We start from the raw sequence: 14845 nt of genomic DNA, 5'->3' as shown, positions 1-14845 counted from the left end.
CAACAGGAAGAACAAAAACCCCAACACCAAACCTCCCAATCTCCAACTCAGCCACCTCACGAGCCTTAAGGAGACCCGTAGTCCAACCTCTAAACGAAGGAAACGCCCGAGGAACGACCCTGTCTAACTGCACAACCCTGTCAACATACAGGAACTAAAATCGGGATGGCATTAGTAACTTGCACATAATAAACAAAAACACGCACGCCATTAACACGCAATCAAGTATTGAATGGAATAACATACCAACAACATCAGCACAGGCCCCGCGAATGGCTTAGACAGGTCAATAATCCACTTAGCGTGCCCCTCGACCAAACACTCCAACACAAACTTGCACCCGTTCAGATTTTTGATCTCATCCACATCTTCAAAATTGTGAAAAATAAGCTGGTTGGCATACCCATTTTTCATCGGGACCCCAAAATACTAATGGCCAACACAACAAAGTGACGTTTAAACCAAACATCACCCTCCAAACACGGCGGGGACCGCAACATGGTCCCGATCATAGACAACGTCACTGTATGCTTCGACACCTCAAATTTGGAACGCCATTCTTTGAGAGTGTCGCTAACATCGTCTTTAAGACTTTTCGTAATAGCAACACCTCTACAAGGCAACCCCAAAGTGGCATGGACATCATTCTCTGTGACAGGGATTACTGCCCCATTCTCTAAACGCACACACATGTTTGAAGGATCAAAATGAGCCAACAGCCACCAACCCAACCGCTTCGGGAAATCTTCAACCTCAAGATTCAAAAATTCCCCTAAGCCAATTTGATCCACTGCTTTACGTTGGCAGGCACTGAAGTGTTTTATCTGTGACACTAAATGCTTGGGCGATGCACAAGTATTGAGAAACGGGAAGACAACCACCGCATCCCCACCAAACCCAACTCGCACCCCATCCAAAGGCGCCTGTACCTGAACAGGAGTAGACACCGCGACTGGGGAAACCGGGGAAGACCCAATTTGCACCCCACCAAAAGGTGGCTGAACTTGAACAGGGGTCGAAACCGCAACGGGGGAAACTTGTGGACCTACTTGCACAACAGGCGAACCAGCACCAGGTGGGGATACAAACACCTCAGAATCATTCTCTACAAGGAAAACAACGAAACAAAGGTAACGCAACAGACATAAAAAATAAAAGATTAACCAAACACAACAACAATATGACAGGGAGACTCCGAATTAATCCATACGCACACACCAACAAATTAAAATGCAACATTAAAAAAAAAAAAAACTATGAAAACACCTCCTGGAAACGCACAGACCAAAAGAACGAACTACATAGACCACCAAAAAAAAAAATCCAACTTGTAATATTAACAAACATCTAAAATTGATAATATTTGATAATTTTGATAATTTTTTCTTTAACATCTATACTTCTTTTGGCGTTTAATCTCCCTAAAATTGTCGAATGTTTCACCCATTTTGTTCAATGTGTATGCTTGCCATATATGATTTTATATGCCACTTGTGGTAAATTTCATATACATTTGAGAACTTATTGTGTTGCGATAATCTTTACATTTTAGAGGCCGAATTTTTAATTATGGCATGGCCAATTGGGTCACTGAGGGCAAACATAATGAGTTAGATACTACAATTTCTTATCCACATGAGTATTTTATAGAGCATGTGTGAAGGAGAAATATTGAATTATCTGTTTTGGGGATATACTTTTGTTTGAAATCCAAATCAAACTCATTGCATATCACAAACCAATCCCTCAAGGATTGTTATACCTAGTACATGATTTCAAAATAAACATTTCCCTATCTGTGTTATTATTTATAGTGCGCAGTCTATTTCAATATATCACCACCACAGCGTACCTCTAAAAAGGCTACCAAAGAAGCCTTAGTCTCTTGATTAATTAATGCCAAGAGCACATGATAGGAGACTAATAAACATATCCTTAGGTACGCTGACTGCATACTTAATTAATGAAGATTGTTTCTCAGCATTAGGGGGAGATAAGAGTTCAAATTTAATAGAATGCCAAGAAATCCCATAGAATAAAAATATCTTCATTATTTAATCCATGTACTAATTAGACTGAACTGAAAGTTCAGAAGATGATATATTTGTGATATTAGCAACTAATCTGCCAAATACATCTATTGATCATACTGATCATAAAAGAGTGGCTAGGTCCATATACCATCCCCAATTTAGACCAAATATATCTACCGATACTCCTTGATGCCAAAAGTATAGGAGATCTATCGGTGTAAGAGATAAGAATCATTATACTAGATCTAGTAAATAAACATTGTCACTCTTGATATACCTTGAATAATTATGTCTTGGAGACGTTCGTCCAGATGACGAAAAACCCTAGTCAATTTATAGGTGCACCAAACAAACATAATACTAGGGATGCGGGACAACCAGATGTGATCTGAATAAGTTATGGGAAATATCTAGAATCTGGGTGACTTAAATATTGTCATAAACAATTATAAATATGGGAGAGATTTATGAAAGTATTATAGTCGTCGACAACACAATAGTCTGTACAAATTGCTCTATTATATGATAATCTGGATCCAGAGTTATGCACCGGAAGTGCCATGACTATTTAACGTATAAAGGAGCAATTAAGGCATAGCTCGACTCGCTAATTATTAATAATTAATAATTCTCTTTATAACAATACACCGTTGAGAGTTAACCCCGAAGGTTACAAGTGGGTGTGTACACGAAAGAGAAATACGAATAATGGGGTGATATGATATAAAGCGAGTTTGTAGTTTTATGGGTTCACGCAGATACCCTTGATTGATTTTAATCAAACATATTTTCCCACAATAAATGGCATTAAGTTCCGCTACATCATTGGTAGAATAATAAATTAGATATGCAACTAATATTAAATTCAAAAGTCCCCGAAGGATTTTAAGTTCTCAAAATGAGGAAAAGTGAAAATCGCACATTAAAATATTAAGGTCTTTATAGGACCTAAAATAGTTAATATTTATTTTGAGAAATCCCTGATGGATTTATAATTCCTGAAATGAGAATTTAAGTGTCATTATATTTACTCTTTAAAGGGTTGCGAATGGAGTTAATATCCTCATTGAAGGAATAATATGTACCATTGTGTGCTCGATAAATGGTTGATAATGAAATATATAAAGGGTTTGATGATGTCAGCTCATATCTAAAGACGGAGATTTTGAAACAAAAGCTTGGGAAAGCTAAGTATTATCTCGACTTGAAGATAGAGTTCTTTTTCTTTGAAGAAATTTTTATACACCAGTTAGCCAATATATGATTTTGATTGGATACTTAGACAAACCAATATACAATGGGCTACTTGGGTATTGACTATTATTTTTGTATCCTCATAATGCCAAGTCCCAAAACTGGTTGTACTATATTTACCCCCATTGTCCCATAAATGGTCAATAAAGATTGTGTTGCACAAATGATAAAAGGATATATAATGAAACCCTTTTGACTAGATATTATGATATCAATATTATACCACATGAACTCCAGAAGAGTCACGAGATAATTATAGAGTATATTTATTCCATTGACAGTTGTACATGTGCATTTACAAAATTCCCCTATACATTTTTTGAAATTTAATGTATGGAACTTAAAGATTGTTATCTTGAGGGGGAGTATCATTTTGCATGAATCAATCCTGAAGATTGGGTCATGAAGACTAACATCTGTACTCTTTTCCTTAGTTAAGTTTTTCCCTAGGGGGTTTTTCCTTAAATCTAAGGTTTTTAATGAGGCAGCTAATCTAAAACAAGGATAAACATACATCATGCACTCTTTTCCTCAACTAATTTTTCCCACTGGGTTTTCTAGTGAAGTTTTTAACGAGGCATGAGTATGATATAGTAACATAAATGGAAAAATGTTGCAAAATAATTGATTAAGTAGACAAATCCCAAAATCCTGAAGATTACACCGATTATGCCTTGTAGGCTTATGATTGTACTCTTTTTCCCTTAACTATGTTTTTCCCACAGGATTTTCTTATGTTATGATTTTTAATGAGGCAATCAGTACAGTATATGTTTTTACAAATATCATGTACTCTTTTCTTCAACTAGGTTTTTCCCACGAGGTTTTCCTAGTGAAGTTTATAACGAGGCATGAATATATATATATATATATATATATATATATATATATATATATATATATATATATATATATATATATATATATATATATATATATATATATATATATACTTCTTTTGTCTAGGTTTTTCCCACAGGGTTTTTCCTAGTAAGTTCTTACAAGACAGGATCATGTCAAATAATGTTCAAGGGGGAGTGTTATAAATATGATTATTGTGGACATTATTATATATATGGTAGTAGTTGTAATTGATATGGTTACTACCTTTTCTATGTATTCATTATTACCTTGTATATGATGATATCTTTGTATAAGAATTCGGTATGATGAATGAGAAACTGGCTGATCTTCCCTCCTTCTCTGTCTATTCCTTCTCCCTAATTTTGGTTTAACAGTTATGTAATTTTAGGTCAATTTATTATATAATTTTTAATACTTTTACAATTTATTACATGATTTGTTTATTTTATAATTCATATAATTAATAAATAAATGTGCATTGTAGGAACTCATGTGTAATTCCTCGAATGACTATGACCCTGACAGCACGTTTGGTTCACGGAATGAATTTTGAGGTAATAGGAATGTTATCTCATAAGGAATGGAATAAGTAAGGAATAGAATAGGAATTGTATTCTATTGTTTGGTTTGCGGAAGGAATAGACTTTAGGAATTATATTACAGTGTTTGATTGATTTAAGGAATAGAAATGAAATATGTTTTAAAAGACATAAATACCCTTATAAAAATATGTGATGTTGGCGATGGTGGTGGTGGTGGTGGTGGCGATGGTGGTGGTGGTGCTGTGGCGATAGTGGTGGTGGTGGTGGTGGTGGTGGTAGTGGTGGGGGCTACGGTGGTGGTGGTGACGGTGACGGTTGTGGTAGTGGTGGTGGGGGCGGCGACAGTTGTGGCGGTGGTGGTGGTGGTGGCGGTGGTGCTGCTGGGTGGTGGTTCTGGTGGCGGTGGTGGTGGCGGCGGCGGCGATGGTGGTGATGGTGGTGGTGGCAGTGGTGGTGATGGTGGTGGTGGCGGTGGTGCTGGGGTGGTAGTGGTGGTGGTGGCGGTGGCAGTGGTGGGGCGACGGTGGTGGTGGGGGGCGGTGACGGTTGATAGTGACGGTTGTGGCAATGGTGCTGGGGGGCGGCGACGGTTGTGACAGTGGTGGTGGTGGTGGTGGCGGTGGTGGCGGTGGTGCTGCTGGGTGGTGGTTCTGGTGGCGGTGGTGGTGATGGCGGCAGCGGGAGCGGCAGCGGTGGTGGCAGTGGTGGTGGTGGCGGTGGTGGTGCTGTGGTGGTAGTGGTGTGTGCGGGTGGCAGTGGTGGGGGGGGGGGGGGGGCGGCGACGGTTGTGGCGATGGTGGTGGTGGTGGCGGCGGCGGTGATGGTTGTGGTGGCGACGACGGTGGTGAAATAGGATAAATTTATATATAAGATAAAAAAATTAGGTTAAAGAATGGGGTAAAAAAGAAAATAGATTCTAAAATCTATTTCTGAGCGTTCAGTAATATGCTAATACCAGGGGGGCCTAGTAATAGCTATCACCTTATTTGAGGTAATAGGCTATTACCAGGAATATTATTCCTGGTAATAGAAATGGTTACCAAACAAAGGAATAGGCCTATTACTGGGAATGCTATGTCATTCCCGGCCTATTCCGTGAACCAAACAGGCCATGATAGATTTAAGATTATTATTCAATTACAAAGAAGACAATTCCCGTTAATATTGTTGGAAAAATAGCATTAAAATGATATTTTGAGTGATTATTTTGTGGTAGAAATATATGTGGGATCCACTTCCGATTTGGATCGGGTCAATGTGGATTCGGGTTCTTCGTAGTGAGACGAAGAATTTGATATAATGTACGCTCAAAATGGATAATATGTGAATGAGAAATTGATTCTCAAAGTGAACCTATTTGAGAGAAGTCAAAATTTAAGCTTAATGCTAATCAAGATTAGCATTAGATTCGTGTTATTTATGTAGCACTTTTGTGTTGTGCCAAAGCAGGCATGTTAGTATTTAATTTGTTGAAATACTAATCTCGTGCAGCTTAAAGTTGATAAGCTTGAGAAAGCTTAAATTGGGAATTAAAGCATAAACTTGTGCTTATGAGCAATGATTCGTGTTTGGAGATTTGGCTCCTTTCGTGTAAACTTCTTTCGTGCAGCACGAGTTGGTGCTTTTATGCATTGATTCGTGTTGCACAATTTCGGTGTTTGCGGATCATTCGGGTGTGATTTCCGGTCCCAATGTGTTCAACTTTCGGGTTTGTACGGACTTCTCGGTCACTCAGATATTTGAAACGGGTCGCTACAATCGGTATGAATTAATCAGATATTAAGTTCGTGACTGTTGATATTATTTCGAAAATAAGTACGACCGTTTGAAACGTTATAATTCAATTTTTAAATTGAATTTATGTTGGTTAATGTGTCATAATAATGCTATTAAGTACCAACCTCCTATATAAGAGTGTAGTGGAGTAGAGGTCTTTTGAAACTATAATATAGAGTGAGAGACAACAAGAGAGGGAAGAACGAGAGTGACACAACACACAAAGATAAGCACTTTTTCTTCTCAAAATTCTGCTCCTACTCCATTCTTGAAGCTGTGTTTTGCCCGTGCTCTAGTTCGCCGGGTTCGTTCGTTTGGGTGCTAAAACGTCGAACCGTTGTACGTTTTATCCTGGGAAACCTAGGCCACAACGCTCCTAGCACTTTTGGGAGGTGGAAAATAAGGTTTTAAGGAAAGAAAGGCACTCGCCTAACTCGTACATTTCTTTCTTCCTTCTACTTCTTTCTTGTTTTGGATTATGCTTTTAAGCAAAAATCCGTTCTTTCTTGTTAATTTGGAATTATAATCTAAGGATTATGTTTTCTTTTTGGTTGATATATATTGGTATATCTTTTTTGTAGATATACATGTATATATATAACCGTTGGGTCCGTTTTATATATATTTGTGTGTATATATATGTTTCGGATATATATCCAATAATATTTTATATGTATTTCGTGTGTATATATATATAAATATTATTTTACAGATGTTAAATCGATTGTGGTTCATTATCTCCAACAAATATAATAAAAAAGTCAAGAACAAACATGATCTCCATGCATGTTAGATTGTTATTGAGGAAACCCATTTTTGTCAATACTCAATTGTATGTTGCTGCATCTAGAGTTAACAATTCAAAAGGTCTCAAAATTTATATTTGTGGTGATGACTCTAGAAGTACTTCAAGTAATAATATTGTTTACCAATAATTATAATTTGCAATTTTAAATAGTTTGTATTGAACTTTTAATAAAGTTTTTTTTTTTCTTTTAACTAATTACCATCTTAAATGTAAAATCTTATTTTAATTGAAAATACCTATATTCATAACTTTTTCATATCAAATTAAATCAACATATATAACTATCAAATAATAAAACTATACAAATGAATAAATTAAAGCACATATCTTCTTTTTATATATGAAAATAATTTAAATATTTTAAATTTGTAGTCTGTGCATCGCACGGGTATCATACTAGTAATAATAATAATAATAATAATAATAATAATAATAATAATAATAATAATAATAATAATAATAATAATAATAATTTTAAAAAGAGTTATTGGTGGAAACCTTTAAACATATATGGTTACTGTTTTATAACCAATATATTTAAACTTTTAAAATTTAATTAAAAGAAAAAAATTTTGTGTTCTATGACAATAATTATAACCAATTTTATATAATAATAATGTTAAAACTCTTAAAATTTGACAAATTAATATAAAACATTTTTAGTTTGTGACAAGTATAATCATCCTTCCTTGAGTTTGTGCACAAATTATTTGAAAATATTACAACGTAGCATCATTTTTTATATATATAAAAAAAAAAACATAAAAATATCAAAATGGCTAATTTACCCAACCAAAGTTCAAAATTAAACTTTCCAAAAAAGCATTTTACACATATAATAGCATGTTCAACGTACTGCACACGCCGATATCCTATAACGTATACACCCCCGCCACTAAAAGCGTATAAAAAAAAGAAATAAGCCATACGCACAGACCATAACAACAAACTGCACACAACAAAAATAGGTGACATGTTAACCATATCCGGACGACTGCATAGGAGGAAGTGGCAACAGTGCCGTAATTTGCAACCACCGACATCCTATAAAACACACACCACCACCCTAGCATCGTGGCAAGCCCACACCTCCTCTTACCCCCCGTCTGGACTAAATCCTTTAAAAAATAAAATTAAAAAAAAATGTATAAACCACTAATAGGCAACAAAATTTGATATACACAGAAATTTAACTAATACTGCTCAAGCTACAACAACATAACAACGGTAATAAAGAAAACATGTACGCACAAACCCAACACCAACACCATATGCTCCAATTCGAAAATGGTAACAAGAGGAAAAAAAAAAAAAAAACTTATGTAAACACTTCACTCAAAAAATGCTAACAATATAAAACCAAACAAAAATAACTTTCTTAACAACACAGAATTGATCACCAAACAAACCAACGGTAAAGATATACGTAACAAAGTTTGACAAAGAATGTAAACAATATTGGAAGATTGCACACGCCGACATGATATAACGTACACACCCCGGACTAACTAGAAGCCGGTTAAAAAAATAAAAAAAAATAAAAAAAACCACAACCCTCCCCCACACCGACACCATCCGAAGCACCACAACCCACCACCACCCCATCGACACCACACGCAGATCCCCCGTGGTTAAAAAAAAAAGAAAAAAAAAAAAAAAAAAAAAAAAAAAAAACCAGAACCAGCCCCCCAGAAACCCTAGCCCCACGACCGCCAGTGACCACCACGGCGCCCCCAAACCCCCCCCCCCCCACCCAAAACCACCAAACCACCCGCTGCAATGCAAAACAAAACAAGCCCCCAGAAAACACAATTTCGCCCCAAAAAAAAAAAAAAAAAAAAACGCCGGCACTGGAAAAAACCCTAATACCCGGAAAAAAACACACCACCCACACCCACCGGTACTACCTGCACAGCAACCCCCGCCGACTATCCCCCGTCCCGGACGACATGCAACACCATTACACATCCCACACACACGAAACACATCAAAAGCAACACCACGGCACAGACGCAATACCTGGAACGCCGCCGGAAAACGCTTGGACCGCCGGCTGGAAGACCCCGCCAAGACGAACGCTATACCAGACGAGAAAATCGAACCGCCGTGTACAATGTTGCAAAAATCGCGCCTAAGCGGCGCCCGGCCGTGTCGAGGAAGGCCAGAATCGGCCTCCTCCGCGGCCGGCCGGCTAGGCGGGCTAGACGACCGCCTAACCGGCAGAATAGTCTCAACCTTTTTTTTTTTTTTTTTTTTGGGCCAAGAATCGCGATTCAGATTCTGGGTATTTTTTATGTTTTACAAGAGCAGCGTTCAAAGGAGAGGGGAAGAAGATCCAGCAGTCTTGCAATTTTTTGTTTCCTCTCGTCAACACTCCCCCCCCCCCCCCACCCCCCTCCCCCCGGCCCCACGCCAATCTGCAGACTATAGTCCGCCGAAGGTGAGGGGAAGAAGATCCAGCAGTGTCCGCAGAAGATCTAGCAGTGTTGTAAGTGCCTCCAGCCCTCCACGCCCACGGCCATCAACCCCACTCCCCTCCGCCGATCACCCCCGCCAATCACCAGCTTAGGGTGTACTTGCACTCTGGCAGTCCGCAGTAGAAAGATGGAGAGTTGATTATGAGAGATTGAGATTTGAGAAATTGGTAGATGGCAGATGGGTTTTACTTTCATTATTGAGATGAGATTATGGGAACTGGGAAGGTCTTTTCAGCTTTTCATTGAGAATTGTGAAATGTAATTAACACAGACCTACCATCATGACGCGTGCATACTACATAGCTTACCAGAGTTATCACTAAAACAATAAAACAAACAACATAAAAAATATATATTAATCGGGCGCCCCCTAGCGTCTTTTGCAACATTGGCCGTGTAACGCTAGGAAAAGGATAAGCAAATCGCAGCAGATGACCGGTTAGGGAGTTGCAAACTTAACGAAGAAGAACAGACATTTGGAATGGGAAGAGACGGCAAAGTTAGGCTCCAAATCATTACATCCGATTTCGACCATAATTAACACTGTACAAACCCATAAAATCTGCTAATAAATTAATACAACCTAATAAAGACATCACCAAAAAGACATCAAAACCCTTACACATACACATAAAACCAGCGCACGTGCTCCTAATGAAGAATACATCTCATCCGTCCAAAAAAATAAATAAACGTACAAGATCGAGCCTCACAACCTCACCTGCCAAAGGTAACCTCACCAGATCCAATATATATATATATATATATATATATATATATATATATATATATATATATATATATATATATATATATATATATATTCCTCAATTGTTTTTGTTTTCAATTATATGTAATACCACACTCTTAACGGACCAGTATTCATATCCACAGTAGACGACCTTCTGATTTTTTTTTTTAAATTGTTTTTTTTTTCTTTTAATTTTAAAAATAATAATTAAAATAATTTTTTATATATAATTTGAAATTATGATATCATATTAAGGAAACCTTTGAAAGTAACCTGTAAAAAATGTTATTTGCATAATTTTTGAGTTTTTAATGGTTCAATAGCACTTTTTTTTTTTTTTTTTTTTTTTTTAATGATGATTTAATTGCATAATGTGTAAAAACTCAGTTGCCTATTTGACACTTTTCCTTTCATTTTCTTTGTGAAATAAACTAACATGAAAATCAAAACTAGAACATTATGGTTCATTATTTGACAAGAATCACAAAATTTGATTAGTTACTCGTTTCAAAAAAGAAAAAAAATTAATTAGTTACTTTATTCTAAATCACACATATTTTTTCAAAAAACCATCAATATATTAATCCAAAACCCAATATGTACAAAGTCAAGAGGAGTAGGCCTAGAAGCCCACCCAAAACCAAGTGTGTAAGTAAGAAACAACAAATTATATCGTGCACTGCGGTGCATAATCAATTATGCACCGAATTTTAAAACGACGTCGTTTTGTTTAATGAAAGAAACGGCACCCTTTTCGTGCCGTTCCGCAAAAAGTAACTCTGTTATTCAGTTTCATTTTGTATACACTGCAATGTCAGTTCAACATAACTACAGTTTCATTCGATATTTATACACTCAAATATGTGAAAATGTTATTTAATTTTATTTTATATACACTATAGTTTCATTAAAACACAACTAAATGATCATTTCAATATAACTACAGCTTCATTGCACAATATACACTCAAATATGTGAAATGTTATTCTGTTTCATTTTATACACAGTGCAATTTCATTTTAACACAACTACAGTATCATTTGATATAACTACAGTTTCGCTGGGTAATATACACTCAAATATGTGAAATTGTTATTCAGATTCATTTTGTATACACTGCAGTTTCGTTTCAACACAATTACAGTTTCATTTCATTTCAATTGCAGTTTCACTTGATAATATAAAAATAATACGTAAGGCAGTGTCAGTTTAGATACACTGTAATTTCAGTTGGTAATTAATACACAAAAAATACACACTCCGTTAACTGTAACGGCGCGCCGTTTCTTTATACTTAAAGGAACGGCGCCGTTTTTTACCGTGGTGCACGTGCACCGCGGTCCACGATATAACGACTCGTAAGAAAGGCACAATTTTGCCAACACTTAAACAAAATAAGCATAAATTGAGGCTTAAAGTAAATTAAACCTAGTCTAACAAAAAAGGGGTATTGCCCAAGCCGCAACCACAAAATAGCCAACAACATAAACACAATGCCACACGGCCCGGCAGGCGAGGTAAACCAAGAACGCCCAAATTTTATCAAAAGCATAACGACAGCTCTAAGAGTTTGCCAAAATGACAAAAACGAGACAAATGCCAAGCAAGCTGTAATGAGGCACACAGGCCCGCAAACGAGAACCAAAGGAAAATAGAATGGCACACAAGCCTAAAGTAAAAACAATGGCAGACAAGTCTAAAGTAAATACAATGGCACACACAAGCTTAAAGTAAACATAATGTCACACACCCTCACTATACAATCATGTCCAAAGTTTATACATTGAGAGTATAATTCAAGGACATAAAGCCAGGGCAACCCAGCAGCCTTGCTATGAGGTAAGTCTAAAACGAGCAGTTCCAAAAAAGTAAAAGGACTCAAGATTTCTACAGTCATGGCCAAATGAGATGCATTTTCACTCAAACAAGTAAAAGAACTGGATATTTCAGTACCATGCTCAAAAAACTTTGGTCCTCAACCATAGCAAAGCCTCAAAGAGCCTATATAGACATACTAACATACAAGTATATAGTAATACCACTTATTTCAACAAGGAGCAACAGAAAACTTAACAAAAGCAATAAAACTACTAATATGTTTCTACTCTTGCCTTAGAGATAGCGTATCCATTTGATCAAGCAGTTGACCTGCGTTCAAACCCGGCTCCTGGGTCATCATTGCAAGGGAAAACATCAAGACCAGTGACCATTGCAGACGGTGGTCCTCTCCGGCACCTCTGTTCCATTTCCTCAACCTTCTCAGGGCTCCCCGAAAACAATGCCTCCACTGTTCCATCCCTTCGGTTCCTAACCCATCCCTTTAACCCCAACTCTTTTGCATTCTCCACTGTCCAGTCCCTATAGAAAACTCCCTGCACCCTCCCCTTAATCACAGCTCTAACCTGTACTCAAACACATAAATACCCACAATCAAACATAGCATAAAACGGTGGCAACCTCAACCAAGTTGGTCAGACGGTTGACTAAGTAACCACAAGATTACAAGTTCGACTATCATTGAAAGTAGCCAGCTATGGGGCAACCTAAACTGGTTTGCCTCCTTGTGGTCCTTTGTCGGCTAGAGTCGTCCCCCGGGGTAGGATTTATCCCGTGCACACTTTCATGTAAAAAGAAAATACTAACTTGAATATTACGTAAAGATTTACTTAGCGAAAAGCAGGCAAATAGATCATCAAAATATATAATGCTTTCTGAATCACAGTGCACAGATAGAAGCTAAAATCAATAAACAATCAATACCAATCTAAGTCAAAGTTCAATTAAAGCAACTAAAGGCTGAGCATTTTTACTTGTAATGCTTTGAAGAAGAATTATGCATGATAGTTAAATGCACACACTACAAATAGATGCAAATTACAGTGATTAAGAACAAGTGTTGTTCATGTTCTGAAGGTATGCTAACTTATTTCTTACAATTTCGGATTTCCCATCTTCCTACCGTTACAGAACAGCTATATATGAATTTGAGCAGTTAAGCCAATGATTACTGGATTAACAGTCGAGAAATATGAGAATCGCATAACCAGAAATGAGAAAAACGTCCGAAGAACCTTAGAAGGGGAAGGGGAATGCTTTGAGCTCCGAATGGAGTTGTTCGGGTACGGACGCAGTGCAGCAGAGACCCGGAAATAGCCTATTGAACTCAGGCCGCGGGTTTCCATAATTATCTCAAATCACAAACATATATATATATATATATATATATATATATATATATATATATATATATATATATATATATATATATATATATATATAGCATAAAATTCCTAAAAATCGCATAAGAGCAAAAAGAAAAACAATCCATCCATCTCCAAAGCTGTTACCTTTACTACTGGTGCTCAATTTGATCAAGTTTAAGCTAAAGCATGAAATTGGATATAATAATATAACTGTGTCAAATGGGGGCTGGCAAAAATTCTAACATTTTATCCGAATTTACAGTCCCTATTTTTTGTTTCGAAGAAAGTAAATTCAATATACTTGGAAAAAATAAAAATCAAAGCTTGAAGAGGAAGAAGAACTTACAGTTTTAGTATTGGGAGAGGAGGAAGAGTGTGGTAAGGAGGACATAGGAGATGAGAGAGGAGGTGCACGAAATCTGTGCAGAAGAGGAAGATGAAGGCGAGGGCGAAGCGGAAGAGTATGAAGAAAAAGAAGACAAAAGCGGGGAGGTTGCAGAAAAGGATGAAGATGCCGTCTTCCACTAATAGGTATCGCATTTCTGGCCGCGAGGGTAAAGCAGCGGTGCCATGAATGGTTCCGAAGAATCTGGGATTTCAAGAAAATTGAGGAAGGCCTCACTGTTGCTGACAATGTCGCCTCTGCCATTTCAGTCGCTTTCCGTTACCATTTGGCGATGTGTGTTCGGATTCAAGAACCAACAACAGTAGATGATGATTCGAACATTTGGGCTACCCTGTAAGAAATTGGTAAATTACTATGTGGACTATAAATATCAGGTACATTTTTAATATATTAAAAATATATTATTTTTGTATTGAAGTTACATTATATAAAATAATATATTCTTAGTATATTAAAAATGTAATTTCAAAAAATGTATGTATATAAATAATATACTCTTAGTATATTAAAAATGTAATTTTTATTTATGATTCACATAATTGTGTGGACTATGATTCATGCAATAATGATGGTACGAAAATAGGTCTTCCCCGTACAATGGTTTTTCTAAAAATGGCCAAATTCTCCAAAATCACAATCGTTATATTATGAATCAGGGTTCATATTACATTGTGAATCTTGATTAAAAAATTATGTATATATAATTATATATTCTGTATTTGCAGTTAATA

The 14845-nt window shown here is 36.7% G+C and overlaps 1 protein-coding gene across 1 annotated transcript; it reads right to left on the bottom strand.

Annotated features, from left to right (window-relative positions):
• Window positions 1-12398: 12398 nt before the first annotated feature.
• Window positions 12399-14439, bottom strand: LOC109163465. Its single transcript, XM_019312211.1, has 2 exons — window positions 14055-14439; window positions 12399-12907 (listed from the first exon to the last, which is right to left on the bottom strand). The coding sequence occupies exons 1-2, from the start codon at window positions 14355-14357 to the stop codon at window positions 12641-12643; spliced, it is 570 nt and encodes a 189-aa protein (XP_019167756.1). The 5' UTR covers window positions 14358-14439; the 3' UTR covers window positions 12399-12640.
• Between the last annotated feature and the right edge of the window lie 406 nt (window positions 14440-14845).

The sequence above is a fragment of the Ipomoea nil genome, unplaced genomic scaffold (genome assembly GCF_001879475.1).
Source record: "Ipomoea nil cultivar Tokyo-kokei standard unplaced genomic scaffold, Asagao_1.1 scaffold3030, whole genome shotgun sequence".
Taxonomy (NCBI): Eukaryota; Viridiplantae; Streptophyta; class Magnoliopsida; order Solanales; family Convolvulaceae; genus Ipomoea; species Ipomoea nil.
The sequence above is the reverse complement of the archived record's forward strand: the minus strand, read 5'-3'. Positions and strand labels throughout refer to the sequence as shown.